General features: G+C 62.9%; 1 protein-coding gene across 4 annotated transcripts in view; it reads right to left on the reverse strand.

The window, feature by feature from the left end:
* Positions 1 to 4,316: 4,316 nt before the first annotated feature.
* The window catches only part of CPLX2 (complexin 2), a 72,252-nt gene continuing 60,126 nt past the window's right edge, over positions 4,317 to 16,442 (reverse strand). For 3 of the 4 annotated variants that reach the window (XM_073355175.1, XM_073355176.1, XM_073355177.1), the window contains 3 exons: positions 16,248 to 16,363; positions 11,739 to 11,914; positions 4,317 to 8,616 (listed from right to left, as the gene is read on the reverse strand). In XM_073355175.1, the coding sequence (XP_073211276.1) occupies positions 8,419 to 8,616; positions 11,739 to 11,914; positions 16,248 to 16,278 (405 nt within the window). In that variant the 5' untranslated portion in view covers positions 16,279 to 16,363 and the 3' untranslated portion in view covers positions 4,317 to 8,418. Of the gene's footprint in view, positions 8,617 to 11,738; positions 11,915 to 16,247; positions 16,364 to 16,442 lie in introns of those variants that run through there. The other variant, XM_073355178.1, reaches the window with a different exon arrangement.

Here is a 16,442-nt window from a genome sequence, read left to right on the forward strand (position 1 = left end):
ACACAGAGCAGCGCCCGCCCCAGGGCCCAGCGGGCGGAGGGAGCTGAAGGCAGCTGCCCAGCAATGGCAGGCTGACCCGAGGGGTGTGGCTGTGGTCGAATCCAAGCAGCTCCCAAGGGCCGAGGCCGGGGATGCTCTGTGGCTAGCTCTGCCAGTGTTACTGATTATGGCTATTATGTTCATTTCATTAGGTGAAGGACTAGGCCCTCCGGCCTGGAGAGCTACTATTATCCCCACCCCCATCTAATTGCCGCCTTGGGCTTGCTCGCCTTCGCAGCAGTCAGCAGCGATTGTCTCCGGCTGGTGCCAGCGTGCCCCAGGGATGGGCAGCCAAGCGCTAAGGCAGGATGTCTCGGGTGTCTCCTCCGGATCCTGAGGCAAAGGGCCTGGCTGTCTGGGGTCTACCCGTGTGAGGAGCTGGGGTAGGTGCACTCGCTTGGCTCCAAACCTGCCCTTGGGGTTTGGGGGATGCTTCATGCCTGTCGTGGCTGCAGGTCTCAGTGTCTGGCCAGGCTGGGCTGCGATGCTGCCAGGAAAACCTGGGGCTCCCACAGTTCAGTCTCCCCCAAGCTCTGTGCTGCAAACAACAGCGTCCAAACAACCCAACTGAGGCCACGGTGGCCAGGCTGACAGTGCAGGCAGGGGCCTTCCGGAAGAACATGAGAACCGCCAGACTGGGTCAGCCCAATGGCCCACCCAGCCCAGTGTCCTGTCTGCCGCCAGCGGCCAGTGCCGGGTGCTTCAGAGGGAGTGAACAGAACAGAGCAGTTATCGAGTGATCCGTCCCCTGACCTCTGGTCCAAGTTTCTGGCAGTCAGAGGCTTAGGGAAACCTGGAACATGGGGTTGTGTCCCTGCCCATCCTGGCTAACAACCATTGATGGACCTGTCCTCCAGGAACTTACCTAGTTCTTGTTTAAACCCAGTTATACTTTTGGTCTTCACAACATCCCCTGGCAACAAGTTCCACAGGTTGACTGTGTGTTGTGTGAAGAAACACTTCCTTTGGTTTGCTTTAAACCTGCTGCCTCTTAATTTCCTTGGGTGACCCCTGGTTCTTATGTTATGGGAAGTGGTAAATAGCACATCCCTAGTCACTCTCTCCACATCAGCCAAGATTTATGGACCTCTCTCATCTCCCCCTGAGTCGTCTCTTTTCCAAGCTGAACAGTCCCAGGCTTATTAATCTCTCCTCATACGGAAGCTGTTCCACACCCCTCATCATTTGTGTTGCTCTTGTCTGCAGCTTTCCCAATTTGAATGTTATCTTTATTTAGATGGGGCAATGACGACTACATGCAGTATTCAAGGGGTGGGCATACCATGGATTCACGTTGTGGCAGAATGATATTTTCTGTCCTATTATCTATCCCTTTTCTAATGGTTCCTAATACTCTGTTTGCTGTTTTGACTGCAGCTGCAAGTTGAGTGGATGTTTTCAGAGAACTAGCCACAATGACTCCAAGATCTCTTGCTTGAGTGGTAACAGCTAATTCAGACCCATCATTTTATATACATAGTTGGGATGATGTTTTCCAATGTGCATTGCTTTGCATTTATCAACGTTGAATTTCATCTGCCATTTTGTTGCCCAGTCACCCAGTTTTGTGAGATCCCTTGTAGCTCTTCGAAGTCTGCATTGGGATGAACTATCTTGAGTAATTCTGTATCATCTGCAAACTTTGCCACCTCCCTGTTTAGCCCTTTTCCCAGATCATTTATGAATATATTGAACTGCACAGGTCCCAGTACAGATCCTTGGGGGACTCTGCTGTTTACCTCTCTGCATTGTGATAAAGGGGGGATGCCAGCCCCAGCCTTCTCCATCCTCCGGGGGGCAAGTCCCGGGTGATGGGTTAGTGCAGGGATGGCCAACCTGAGCCTGAGAAAGGAGCCAGAATTTACCAATGTACATTGCTAAAGAGCCCCAGTAATAGGTCAGCAGCCCCCCCCATCAGCTCCTGCCCCTGCTCCCAGCGCCTCCTACCCACCGGCAGCCCCGCTGATCAGCACCTCCCCTTCCCTCCCCGCACCTCCCGATCAGCTGTTTCATGGCGTGCAGGAGGCTGGGGAGGGAGGAGGAGCGAGGGCACGGCAGGCTCAGGGGAGGGCATGGGAAGGGAGGGAGTGGGGGGCAGGGCCTGGGGCAGAGCCAGGGGTTGAGCAGGGAGCACCCCCCCAGCACACTGGAAAGTTGGCGCCTGTAACTCCAGCCCCGGAGTCGGTGCCTCGACAGGGAGCCACCTGTTAACGTCTGAGGAGCCGCGTGGGGCTCCGGAGCCCCAGGCTGGCCCCCCCTGGGTTAGTGGGCACAGGGCCGGGAGGTGGCCAGGGCCGTGCCGCAGGCAGCATCTGCTCACGGGGAGCACCCCCGCGGGTCGGGTACCTGCTCCATGGGGAGGTGCTGGCAAAGCGAAGGATGCTGAAGGGAGCTGCTTGCCTGGGAGCTCCATGACAATCCTGGAGCCAGGCTGGTGTGCTCCTGGAGCCTGGCTAAGCTTCCCAGTGCAGAATGTCGCTGTGGCTGGAGTGACATGGTTTTAATGAGGACCTAGTGCTGTCCCCGGCAGACTCCAGTCCAGGAGGCACAGAAATGCGGGTCCCTTTGGATGCAGGGCAGCAGCGGGGAACCCCGACGTCCTGCTCCCACACAGCTTCCTGGGCAATGGCTCTCAGGGATGGAGAATGCCAGGAGCAGCTTGTTGGCACAACGTTGCCGGGCCGGTGCTGAGCGCTGGCAGGTTGTGCTCCGCTTGGCCAAATTCACTGAGCTGAGCAGCCCAGGATGCTGGGAACCATCTGCTCTCGAAGAGCCTGCGGGGGCAGCAGGTCGCAGCTCCTGGGCAGAGCTACAAGCCCCACCATGCTGCTTGGCAACGGGTCCGGGTACATCAGAGCGAGTACGAATGGGGGACTGTGCTGGGGTGGGGTGGGGGCAGGAGGGAATCCCCCTGGGGGCCCACCCTCACAGGCTCTGTCTACCCTGCAGTTAAACACCTGCAGCTGGCTTGGCTTGGGCTGCAGATTTGGGGCCTGTGAAACTCGGCCGGCATGAGCCTCATGGGTCGCGGGTCGCAATACTGCGTGCTCTGGGAGTTAGGGGCAATGACCGAGTCGGGAGAGGCCAGCTGACGTCCATGCACCTGATGGTGTGTGCAGAGTGCTTGGGGCAGATCTGCAACGGTATTTAGGTGCCTAACGATGCAGCTGGCAGGATTTTCAGAAGTGCCTGGGTGCCTAACTCCCAATGGAAACTCTGCCAGCTCCTCTCCTCTCCCTCCTCTTTCCCCCGCTGGGAGTTGGGCTCCTGGGCATCTAGTGACAGTTTTCAGAAGGGCCTAGCCCCTAGCTGCCATCCCAGGAGTCACGCACCCAGCTTGGGGCACTAGCTGTCCTGCACCGCTAGGCACCTAAACACCTTTAACAGTCTGTCCCTTTGTGCCTACCTGGGTCCATTCGCTGCAGGGCACCAGCTGCCAGCTGCAGTCCAAGGGGCTGCTTTTTAAGGCTCCAGCCCTAACAATGGTGATTTGCACCTCATGTAGAGTCGCCCTGTATTGCAGATGGAGAAAGGGAGACCGGAGGTGACTTGCTCAAGGTCATGGGGGAGGTGTTTGCGGAGCCTGGAGCACAGCTCCGGAGTCCCTGGCTGCCTGCCCTCCGTGCAGGCCAATAGCTCACAGCTCTAACGACATCAGTTTCAAGGCGATGGGACTGCATGTCAGCCGATGGGTGCACTGCAGGGCGCGGTGGGCGGCTGTCCCAGAGCCCTGGGCAGCAGTGCCAATGCCCCCTGCCACTTCCCCAGACTGTCAGCTTATGCCAGGAAAGAGCAGGTCGTGCTGATAGAAAGGGCTGCAAAGTTTTCCCTCTCTGGCCAGCCCCTCTGCCCCTGCCTCACAGTCCCAGTCCCTCCAGCTGGGTGTCATGGGGATGCAGTCCCCTTCCCCAGGGCCTCCCTAGGTGGAGCCCTGTGATGAGAGCGCAGGCCTCAGCCACCACCTGCCTCCTCCCGCCTCAGCCCTGTAATCGGCCCTTGGTCCCCCACCTCCAGTCCCGCCCGTGCTGGAGCTGCTCAGGCTGGAGTCTCTCCCTGCCCCCCAGCTCTGCTTTGCTCCCTGTCCTGCTGCCCTACCTTGTGGCCCCTTCGGAAAGGCAGCTCCCCTCTGGATCCGGGTCAGGCCCAGGAACGCTGGGAGCCCTTGGCGCCCCCGGCAGTGCAGACACTGGCCGTACTGATCCGTTCTGGGCCCACCTGGGGGGTGGGGGGGGCTGTCCCAGCTTGCGGGCCGCAGCGCACTCAGGTCAGACGTAGGGCAACGTACAAATTCCTTTATTTTATTATTTCGTCGAAGACTAGTTGGAGTGGGATGGTCACCGCATGGCTGGCAAGGGACCCCTGCCTGGGCCGGCCCCTGTCCCAAGAGCACTTCTCAGGTGGGTGTGAGCACCAGGAGATCAGGGGGCAGGGAAAGGTTAGGGCCCTTCTGTGCCCCATGAGTTTCTGCAGAGAAGCTAGTGGCTGAGAGGGGGTTGGTGGATCAGGAGGGGGTGTATTCTGTGGGTTGGGGGGTCAGTGCAGGGTCACACATCCAGCAACTGAAGGAACCCTCCTCCCTGGTGCTCTAGTGTGCTCCCCGGAGCTCTCCCCGTCTGGGGGGGCCTGTCCCCCTCCTTATGTGGTCAGCCAGCCCCCGGGGTGGGTGGGGGGCTGCGCTGGGCAGCACTATCAGGGGGCTGGGCAGGGGAGAATGGATCCAGCAGTCTGGTGGGCTAACGTGCAGGACTTTACATTCCCCACATCGAGCAAGTGAGCTTGGCTCAGCCCCAGGGCTGGTGTCGCTGCCAGCAGGTGAGAGCTAGAGGGGGCGCTGGGATGCCCCTGGAGGCTCTGGCGACGCTCTGCCGGCCGGCCGGCCCCAGGGCACGGGCGGGAACACAAGCAAAGCGTGCGCAGGCGTCCACCCACCCACAGGCGCACATCCAGCCGTGTACACGCACGCTCCCTGTCACGCCTACTGTCCCCTTGCTCAGGTGCAAACGGCACATGGTTCGGTGCGCAGGCATGCTCTCATGCGCCAGACAGCCGTATTTGTACACTCATTTGCACACGCACTCAAAGCCACAAACACGCGAGCCCTCTCTCTCTCTCTCTCTCTCTCTCTCTCTCTCTCACACACAAGATTGGGGCTTCTCTCCTGTCAGTTTCCAGGTGGGGAGGAAAAGCCTGTGACAAGAATCGAGCCCCTTTGAAACGCCCTTGTGGCACAGCCAGGAGAAACCCTGCTGCTGTGTCCTGGGCCTGCAGCCCCTTTGGGGAGCGGGGGGGTCCTCACGTACCCACCCTAGCTGCAGGGACTTGGCCTTGTGAGCTGCTGGCCGGCCCCTCATCTCACCAAGCCGTGAAGTACAGCTGCTCAGGCCCGCACGACCCCGGGGCAGCCAGCTGTGCGGTCGGCTCCAGTCGCCCTCCTCCGCAGAGGGTCGCAGGCCTCTCGGTCTAGTGGTAAAAGTATAAACCAAACGCAGGCCGCCCCAGGGGGAGCCCGGGTCTGGCGGATCAGCCCTTTGCCCCATGGTGGAGTTTGTGTTTATTGCAGGTTGCAGACATCAGCCATTCAGCCCTGGGAGCGTCAGACAATGGAAGCAGCTGAAACGAGCTGGGGGGAGCCCTGGGCAGCGCAGCAGGTGACCCCCACTCTCCCTCCTTGCGGGCACGTGGGGAAAATACACAGCAGCGGTGCCGCAGTGCATGGTGCTTCACTGCCCAACGGGTGATGGGCAGGCCCCTCACCCGACATGAGGGGGGCCCTGGAACCACATGGTCACTGCAGCCCCACCCCCTCCCGGTTCACTTTATTTACACAGATGTTACATACATTGTGTGTCTCCCCCCCCCCCCCCGCCTGGCCTCAGGCCCCCAGCCCCATTGTCCCCCCATTCCCCTGCTCTTGTCAGCCCTGGCTGCGGGTGCCAAAGGGCCAGTGCCATCGACCCGCACAGTGCCCCCCCTCCTAGTCCTGGGCCCCTGCCCCCCCCCCGTTGCCCCTCCTGGCACTGGGGTCCCTTGGGCCATGGGGTGACCATCTGGTGCAGTGACTAGCAGACAGGATGAGAGGGTTGGGGTGAGTGTACCCTGTTACACAAACACTAATGCGGAAACACACATGGGCCAAGGGTGGCCTGAGACGTGGACGCTGGGGGCCGGGGGCTCCCGCCCGGTTCTGCTCCTTTGCGCAGGCTTGGAGCACGGCGGCGCGGCTCGCTGGCATGCGTTGCATGTATTGCAGTCTAACTGATATGGCTTTAACTATCGGAGAAGGACACAGACGCGAGCGAGACTTTGTGGCTTCTCTCAGACTCAACCCGCAGGCAAAAACAAAACCCCTGGAAAAGGGAAACCCTGGGATGCAATCGGGAACTCCCACCCCAAGCAAAGAAACCCCTTTGGGAAACAGGAGACAAGTCCTGGGCCTCTGAACCCGCCTCAGGGCATGGGGTGGGACTGTCTCTGCTGGTGAGAGCTCGGGCGGGCAGCTCTCGGCCGCTTCGCTCTGCCTGGCTCAGCACTGCTGCAGCTGGGCAATGAGCTTGCAGCCCGGGCTAGGCGCAGGAGAGGCTGCCTGTGTCCTTGGGCGGGCTGGTGCTGCCGTGGAGGGAAGAGCCAGGGCTGGTTTGCCCTGGTGATGGGGGGAGCTCCCTGGAGCCATGCAGGGGCAGATTGGCGCCCAGAGGCAGGAGCCATGAGCCAGAGATACCAGCAGGGGCCGAGCGTGGCAGAAGGACAGGTCCCTCCAGCCAGGGCTCAGTGTATGTCAGTGGGCACGGGTGCCCAGATACCACAGCGATGGGCATAGCAGGAATGTGGGCGAGGGCCAGGGTGTGAAGTGTGCTGAGTGGGACCCCCCTGGAGGCTGCTCAGCCTTGCCACGGGCTGCCCGCAGCCAGCTCAGGGCAGCGCTGGGGAGACAGGTGCTGGCAGCCTTGCCATAATGGGAATCGTTGGGTAGGGGACACCCGGAGGGCTAACTGCTGCGTCCGCCCTCTGGGCTCCAGCCTTGCAACATGCTAGGATCGTCCCCAGACCCAAGACCCCCCCCACACACTCCTTGTGCAGCGGGGCTGGGAGCGGAGGCGGGAACCCCCAGTTCCTTGGGCCCAACTCTGGCCCTTGTTTTTTTTATAAATCTCCTCCCCAACCATTTGCCCTAATGGGCAGGGTCTTGAATATGGCAAAGGTGCTCGGCTTGATCCCCCCAAGGGCCGAGCTCGGCCAGGGACGCCCATACGGGCTCGGCTTGGCTGGAGACATGCGGGGGACGTGACTCCCGGGGCACAGGCATGGCTGGGGTCGCGCCTGGGCCTGCGGAGGGGTTGGGGGCAGAGGCAGAGTGGTGAGGAAGGCTTCATCTTTCCTTCCGGCCCCCCCAGTCCCACCAGTTGCCCTGCTGCCCCGGGGCAGGGTTATCTGGGGAGTCCACGTGTCCCCCTGTGTACCGCAGCCCCTGCTCCAGGGCTCTCCCCGGTGATTGCTGCGGCAGGCGAGGGGCAGCGTGTGGCTGCCCAGCACCAGGGGAGGGGCTGGACCCAACAGCCCCTTCCTGAAGCCCAAACAAAATGCAACAGAAATGGGCACAGCAGCTGGGGGGCGGGGCAGGGGGCAGAGCTGTGGGGCGGCGCCGCTGGGAGCCAGGCCTGTAGCCCACCATGTCCCCTCTGCGCCAGCCCCCAGGATGGCCCCTGGAACCTGGCCCGGCAGGACATCTACAGCCACCAGCTGCAGAGCTGGAACGGGCCAGGGTTGCTTTGCTCCATGGGCTGAGACCAGGCAGGGCCGGGGTTGTGGGGGGCACAGCCCCCAGCCTGCGGGTGCTCTCCTGATGCCAGCACATCCCTAACCCCTGGCAGTAGGCAGGCAGTGTGGGACTGAGGAATGTCTGAAGTTAGTGAAGGGCAGGGACGGGGCATGGAGAGCGGGCAGAGCCGTGCCTTTCCCTACCGTCTGCCCCACCCTCCGGCCGACATGAGGTTACTGCAGTGAATTTGGTCCCAGTTCGCCCCCCACGCCCGGGGGGATTTGCCAAGCAACCGGCTGGCACTTTGGCACAACAGAACTCCGACTCCGTATGGCTGAGGGGCGAGGGAGGAAGGGGGAGCCCTGGGCTCCTGGCAGTGCCCAGCCTGGGGCTCCGGCTGCCCGGAGCTCAGCAGGCGGGGGGTGGGTTTTGGTCTGGTTGCCTCGTCCGCCCCACTGGAGCAGCGAGGGGTTCTGGGCACAGGGGACACATCTGGGATCTTCCCTTCGAAACTGAGTTGGAACAAAAACCAAATGAAATAAAAGAAATGAAAATCCCCCCCCCCGGTCCAGTGCGCCCCAGTGTGTGGGGGTGGGCCCGGGCGGGGGGGTGGCGCGGGGCTGTTACTTCTTGAACATGTCCTGGAGGGGCCCGGGCAGGTACTTGAGCACCGTGTCCAGGATGCTCTCCTCCTCCTCCTCCTCCTCGTCCCCGCAGCCCGCCGGGATGGCTTTCTTGGGGCGCGTCAGGCTGCCCTCGCACGGCTGCTCCATCGCCGCCTTCTCCTCTGCCTCCTTCTCCTCTTTCTTCTTCAGGCCGTACTGTGGGGCAGAGACAGACCGGGCCTCTCAGTGCCTGGGGAGCCCCTCTCCTCTGGGGCCAGGTCTGCAGCCACTGGCCTGCCCCAGCATGTGCAGTGCTGTGAGTGTGCAGACAGGTGTGCAAATGCACACACACCTCTCTGCGGGTCTGAACACATGCCAGCCCAGCAGAGAGCAGCCTTCCCGTCCATTGCTGATACCCTCAGCGAGCCCCTCCCTGTGAGCCCGCGGCGGGTAACAGCCAGAGCCTAGCACAGCAAGGGGGATTGGCACTGCCATGACGCCAGCCTTGGGCATGTGTCTGGCCAGGCCCATGTTCCTTCACCACCCAGCCAACTACCCTGCCTGCCTCTCCGGGGCGGGCTGGGGGATGCGCTTTGGTCTGTCATGTTTCTAATGCCCACCACCCTGGCATCTAGGTGCTGCTGTCTCCATAAGAAAAAAGCCCGTGAGCAGCGGTGCCCAGAGCGTTGCCCGGGCCGTGCAGGCCGCCTGCCAGGCTCCCGGGGCAGGTGTGGGCCGAAGCCCATCACAGCCACTCATCCTTTCCTCATTTTCCTCCCACAGGCGAGAACGGGGCAGACGGCCAGGCCCAGCTTGCAAAGCGACCAGGCTCCCCGTCCCCAGCTGCCCTGGGGCGCCTCCGGCCACGCAAAGGACACGGTGCAGCTCCCCCCACTCCCGCACGGGCTAAAGGAGGAACCGGCTGGCAGAGCCCCGCTGCCTGAAATCGCCTGTTCCCATCTGTCTCGGCTCACAGGATATTGGAGGCATCTGTGATTAGAGTCGGGCTTCCCCAGCGTCTGGGCCGAGGCAGCTCCTGGCGCGATGTGGCCATGTTATCTGCTCCTCAGCGGGTTATTAAAGATGGCAGATAGCGAGCGACAATTCCAGGCTGTCATGCGGCCGCTTGCAGCAGGCGGGGGAGATAAGGACCCCCCCCCAGCCCACCCCCGTTCCAAGCTAATCCCCTGCTGCGGTGGCAGGAGGGGCGCGTAGCGAGGGTGGGGCAGAGTTTCGGAGCAGTTGCGAAGGGGGAGAATCTCTGGGGCAGCTTTTCCCCAGTCAGGTCTTGCTGCCTCTCACAGTGTCACCAGTGAGAAAGGGGCCAAGCCTCGGCTGTGTCCAAACCCAGGCTCAAAGGCAGCAGCACCCGGGGCTCCTGCTGCAAGGGCTGGCCAGGCCAGGGAGGGGGCCATAGGCAGGTGGGTTTTGTGTGTGCCAGAGGGGCTCTGTGGGAGCAAGTGTGTAGCTGTGTGCGCAGCAGTGGGTGTGTGAAGGTGCAGGGGGCACTCTGGGGATGCGTACGGAGGGGTGTGTGAGACCCCGGATGTGCCAAGGGGTGTGTGTGCTGGAGCAGGGTCCCCCTCCATGCAGAGGAGGGTAGGGGTGTTACACCAGGGCGGGTAACACGTGCACTGTGCCTGGCCCCAGGGAACCGTCGTTAATTTACCAGCATTTCACTGCTGCTCAGGTGCTTTGGGCCAGGGACATGCTCTGCCTGTGGCTCCCATGGGCCCGGGTTTGACGGGCTCTAGGACACCAGAGCCCCAGCTCCGCCCTGCTCCCCGCAGCGAGCTCAGCAAGGGCCTCCCCTGCCATGCAGAGAACAGGCCCAGGGAGGGCAGTGGCTCGCTTCTCCCAGCCCGAGACGGGAACTGTGTCTCCATGGCCCAGTCTGTCCTCCCCATCTTTGCTCAGGCTGCCACTTAGTGCCAATGGGGATGTGGCTCTTTAGTGATGGGGACCCTGCCCTACTAAGCACCAGGCTAAGACCCACCAAGCTCATTGCATACATGGGCCACCCATGGGAGTAACACTCCCTGCCCACCTGGGGCAGGTTGGATCCCACAGCATAGAGGGGAAATGACGCATTTGGCCTCCCCCGCCCGAGTCCCCAGCCTCCTCCCCTTCCTGACTTCCCAGAAGAGGAGCTGTGCAGAGTTCCCCCCCATGCCCGGAGCAAGGCTGGAGAATGTGCGGCTTGTCACCAGTGCAGCTGCCCTGGCTGCAGCCAGCTGAGAAACCATGCAAGAATCCCTAGGCCTGGACATTGGCCATGGCACAGAGACCCCAACCCTAAACCTGGGCAGTGTGCCCGGCACAGGGATCCGTGGCAGCGAGCACAGGACAGGACACTGACTTCCCCTTGGAGCTCAGCACACTGGCGAAGAGATGAGCCGGGATCAGGCAGGCCCCCGGGCAGGGAGTCAGTGATCCAGTGCACAGAACTCTGCACCCCACGGCCTCCCCGACGCCGTGTGTGCAGGACGCACCATCTCCTTCATTGACATGGGACCTGCCGCCCTTCTCGTTACAGGTGGAAGTCGCAGCCCTTGGGACGCAGAGGGCTGGCGGTTGCATGGGAGCTACGCAGTCAGAGAGCGGCCAGATGAAATCCCTGCAGCCACAAGCCCTCCCCTCTGTGCCCACTGAAAAACCCTATTGCTCCCACCACGTCCGGCGGGGCAGAGCACCAGGGGCCTGGGGGCCGGTTCTGCCCCACCCCACAGAGCTCAGAGAGCAGTTCCTTTGCCTTTTGCACTTCAAAACTAGCCTGGTCAGTTCCCCTGCCTGGCTCCAGGCTCAGTTCTACTCACTGGTGGAGCCCAGATGCCCTAAACCACCACCCTCTACATCACAAGCCTACCGGTCTCAGAGCCCAGGCGGGACGGGGATCAGAACAGGACGGGGAGCAGCGTGGGCAGCATGCTCAGCACAGGGCCAGGAGGGGCGAAGGAGGCGAGCGGCGTTCAGGGGTGTCGTATGGGAGGTTCCTGCAGAACTGCTGCATGTCTGGCTGAGCCGGAGTCACTCGAGCCCCGCCCCATGGGGCTGTCCAGAGTCTGGCACTGGGAGGGGGCAGAGGGGCGCTGAGCCAGCTCCGGGGTGTTTGCAGCGGCGGGAGGGAGCAGCAGCTGCCGGGGTGGCCCCGTGACTGCCCAGAGCAGGGAGTCCCTCTCTACTTGGCCCTGCTATGGCCCCAGCTTGATCACAGCGCCAGCCCCCGAGCCATCTCCGCACAGGGCTCCCCCGACTCCCGCATGGGCCCATCAGGCTGTGGCTGGGCACCGTCTGTGTGACACAGTCACACTCCAGCCCCGCTGCCCCGCCTCACCCACCTTATCCCGGATCTGTTGCCGGACCTTCTCCCTCTCGGCTTCCATCCTGGCGTGCTTGGCCTTCCGCTCCTCTTCCTGCTGGCGAAGGGCTTCTTGCCGCTCCTCCTCCTTCTTCTGAGCGTCGGGATCCTTCTCTTCCTCTCCGCCCAGCATCTTCCCCATGTCCTTGGTGGCCCCTGCACAGGACACACCAGGCAGCATGGGAAGGGGGGCAAGGCTGCGGCCGGGGCTCAGGGCTCCCCAAGCAGATGCCCCCCTCCAATAGCTGCCTGGCGCCATCCCCTGCCGGCCCCCGCCTGGCCGCAGCCAGGAGGGGCAGAACTGGGAGAGGCAGGAAGGCGACTAGGGAATGAGACGCTGCTGCAGCTCACCAGCGGCCTGGGGCTGCCCTGCCCCTCCTCCAGTGCAGTCATTTACACCAGTGCGAATGAGCGTGTCACAGGCGGGACTGACGTATCTCCCTGTCTGTCCCTCATTCCTGTCTGCCCAGCAGCCGCGCTGTATTTATCCCATAACGCCCCTGGGGGCCAGGCAGGGCTGTACCCCATCTGGCAGCTGGGGCAGGGAGGCCCGGAGAACAGGCTCTACCCAGGGCATCTGGGGCGGGGTCTCCCAGCACTCACGGGGCCTGGCCTGGAGACCAGCAGGAGCCCTGACTCATAGCTGGACTGCCGGGACCCCGTAAACTGGCAGCCGAGGGGCTTGGGGCACAGAGTAACCCTGGAGTGAGTCTGGGAAGTGCCAGCTGCCAGCACCGGAGCCAGGCATTCAGCAGCGCAGGCTGGTGGGCTGGGAACCCAGCTCTCTCCTGTCATTGAGGCGCAGCTGCAGGGCGGCAGGGTGCCAGCGAGGCTCCCAAGACAGCGTCTCGGGGAATCCCCCTCTGCTACGCAGGGGGCAGTGTCCACACCCGGCGCCTGCTGATTCGTTTTCAAACTGGCTGCAGCATGGCTCTGAACAAAGAGCCCTGCTCCGCGGCAGAGCCAGGCTGCGGGACGGCCGGGGCTCTGTGCCAGGCTGGGTCTGGCCCGTGCCCTTCAGCCGAGGAATTACAGGCGCCTCAATGGAGGGAGGGAGGCTCCGCCAAGAGCAGGAGGGCAGGCAAGCGTGACATGGCGCCTGGAAAGGCCGGGAAGATCCGTGGGAGATTCTGCACAGGCACCTGCCCCTGAGACATCCCAAAGGCCGCAGCCTGCCACACAGACACCCCCTCCCCCGGGAAGCAGTAGCCAGGAGAGAAGACTTGGGGGCGATTGTGGACAGGACGTTCGCTGACTCCCGGGTTGCAATGAGCCCTGGCAGGGCACCCAGCCGGTGCAGTTTGGGGGCTGCATGGGCAGGGGGGGCTGTGTGCAGGCCTCGGCTGGGACCACCCCTTCCTAGTTGGGCTCCCCTTTGAGGAGCTGAACGGGGGACACGATTGCAAAGCAGCCCCCATGTGCAGACACAGCCCATTTGGCAGGGGGCGGGGAGCCTCAGGGCCTGGCAAAGGCAGTCCAGCCTGGACAAACGGTAAGGAAATGTCCAGGAGGGAACAGTCTTACCCTGGGCAGGGCTAGAGGGGCTCCCTCGGGGTGCGTCCCACAGCCTCGGAGCTGGGCAGGGCCAGCAAGGAGGCAGCCAGAGGTGGGTGATGGCAAAGGGACAACGTGGCCAAGCATCAGTGGCAGCTAATGCCAAAGGAGCGGGGATGCAGGGAGCCGGGCCAGGGGACAGCCAGAGGGGAGGGGGCAGCCAGGCTGTGGCCCAAGGAGCGGCTCCCCTCGCCCCTCCCTGCTCCGATGGGAGGCAGATTGATGTGTTTTGACAGCAGAGACGGCGAGTTTACAGGTTAGCAATGGGAGCAGCGAGCAAACAGGCGACCCACGGCTCAGCTCAAGTGCCTTCTCCCGGGAGGGGCCGCGGCAGGTCTGGCCCGGTGCTGGGCAGAGACGTGAGCCACAGAGCTGTGCAAGTCACTCAGCATGGAACCCCGGAGCCGCAGGTCACGAGTGGAGACCCCCCAGATGGGGAGAGACCCTCCACACCTCTCTGGGTGGGAACCTGGACCCCCCCGGGCGCTTCTGGGTGGGCGCCCAGGTGCACTGCCAGACCCTCCCGGCAAAGCCCACGGAGCTGGTGGTGAAGTTTTGTCCCCCACGAATGCAAAGGCAAGAACCTGAGCAGACCAGTCGTGAGCTAGCGAGATGCCGAGGAGAAGGGTTCCTGGACGCGCAGCCAGATCCCTGTCCTGGGCCCAGCACGGCCTCAGAGAGAGCAGGCCCCCTGGGGCCTTTCCTGCCACCTTCTGTGCCAGGGCCAGGCTGAGGGGCTCCCCCTTCCACAGTGGAGCTGCCCAGCCGCTGCAGATGCCAGGCTCCCCTGGCACCCAGCCAGTGAGGACCAGCACAGAGACTGCTGGGGGGCTACTGCCCGCAGTGCTGGGCAAGGGGGCGAGGCTGTGCTGCAGACCCACAGTGTGGCATGAGGCGTACCTTGGAGAGGGCAGGCCCAGGGCCCAGCGGGAGGTGGGGCAGCCGGTGCCCGTGCCGGGGAGTGCCCGGGGGCACCAGGCTGGAAGCAGCAGCAGAAGGCTGGGGTGTGACCATGTCTCGCGAGGCCCCATCAGGCTAGGCAGCCCTGGCAACATGCCACCCACTGCTGATACAGAGCTGCCCTGCCCCCCCGCCCCCGCCCCACACGCATCCAGCATCAGGCCTGGGGCTGGGGAGCAGACATTGCGGAGCTGGGGCGCCCCCCGCAGAGAGGGCAAGCCCTCAGAGCACCCTGAGCACCCAGCCTGGTGCCCAGTGATCCCTGGTGCAGTGTGCTGGTCCCTGCCAAGCAGCCTCCCCATGCAGGGACCAGCTCTCCCAGCTGGAGCTGCTCCAGGCTGGCCCCTCGCCCAGGCCAGTGAGGCCAGTGCTGCAGCCTAGAGCCAGGAGGGCAGCGCGTGGCAGCGGTCTGGGGGCTGGGCTGGGGCTGAGCTCGCTGTGGGGAGAACGGCAGAGATGCCATGGAGGAAGGTGCTGGGTTCCGGGTGTTCCAGTTCTGCCTGTCCTAGGGAGCTGGGTCTCTGGACTGCCGGCAGGGGGCTTTCCCCGTGGGGCAGGGCAGCAGCGTGACCGTCTCCTCTCAGACACCCGCGGCCCACCGTCATGTCCTGTGGCTCCGCTCTGCCCCTCGGCCGACGCTCTGGGCCGTGCTTGCAGCCCCAGCCCCACTGGCTGCTCTCTCTGCTGTGTCCTGCCCCTCCCCGGCCTCCCCTGTCACTGCACTCTCTTTCGGTGCAAGGTGCCCTGCTGTTCCCCCGGAGAATCCAGGGGGGTTGGTTTATTCTTACATAGCTGCTGGGCTGTCCCCGTGTCGCTGACCATGCCAGGCCCCTGGGCTCTGCAAACCACTCAGTTTAGTGTCTCTTGTGACTCCACGGGGAAGGGAGCTGCCTCCCCAGGGCCCTTCACATCACTGTCAAGCTACAATGACCTCAACCAGACAGGGATTCCCGATCAGCCAGGGGCTGCTCAGGGGAGGGCAGCCCAGTGGGACTGAGGTCAAGTCTCAGCTCTCCCACAAGCACCCTGAGCTGCCGTGGGCAAGTCTGTTCAATGGGAATCAAAGCCCTGGCCCGTCTTCCCAGGGGGGTGGGAGGGTAAATCCATTACAGACTGGGAGGGGCTCAGATACAAGAGTCACGGGGGCCAGGCAAGTCCCTTCGCTAGGACCCCAACACAAACCAACTCCACTAGCCAGGGTGACAAGGGAAAACGCCAGCCAGTCAGCGAGGCTGGTGGCCCTGGGAACCCTTGTGGCTAACGGCCTCACCTGGCAGCAGGAAAATCAAAACCCCACTGGAAGTTCCCCTCAGTGTGTGATGCCAGAGCTCTGAGTATGAAACAGTTCAGGGATTAAAACAGCTGCCACCTCTGTCCTGCTACAGCTGTTCTCAGCCTGTCGTTATCTAGCCCTTCCGTGTGGCTAGCACCCACCCCCGTCTGCCTGCCTGGGGCTCGCCGGTGAGTTATACCGGGGACTTCCCAGGGTCTCAAAGCTGCGGGCTCCATTCCCAGCAGAGTCGAGCTGCCGGACCCCCAGGGTGAGTGAGCGGGGGCTATTGCTGAAGCGGGGACGGGCTGGGGTGGAGGGTTTGTCAGCTCTCCAGGTATTCCAGGCACTTCCTGGCCCGCCAGCCTGATGCCAGGGGTACAGGATCCCTGCTGCTTCTGGCTCTTTCACGGGATGGGACGCGAGGGAATAGCAGCATGGCCGTTAGAGAGAGACCGGGGAGCTGGTGCATGGGACCACAGCTGGACTCGGCTCCCCTGGGAGAACTCCCTACACCTGGCTCCTGGCACCCAGGTGGCACGTAGACAGAGAGAAACAATCCACATGGGTCTCCCCCTTTAGCAGCAGCCTTTGAGACAGTCCTAGGCCAAGCTCTCCTCAGTGTGGGACCCTTTCTCAGACACCCAGCCAGGAGGGCATGGGGCAGGCAGGCGGGCACGATCCAAATATGAAGAACAGACTTACCCCCTAATGCTTGTTTCATTACAAAGTCCATGCTGCTGGGCCGGATCAGTGCGCTCTAGACCACAGCAGAATTCTCATCCAGTGCTGTGGGCCGGACTCCTAGGATCAGGTGCCACCTGGCCGGGAAGGAGAGACACAGTGAGATGGGCTGAGAGCCAGTGCAGAGGCCTTTGTGACGAAGTGGGACTGTTCTTA

The sequence above is a fragment of the Lepidochelys kempii genome, chromosome 8 (genome assembly GCF_965140265.1).
Source record: "Lepidochelys kempii isolate rLepKem1 chromosome 8, rLepKem1.hap2, whole genome shotgun sequence".
NCBI classification, from domain to species: Eukaryota; Metazoa; Chordata; order Testudines; family Cheloniidae; genus Lepidochelys; species Lepidochelys kempii.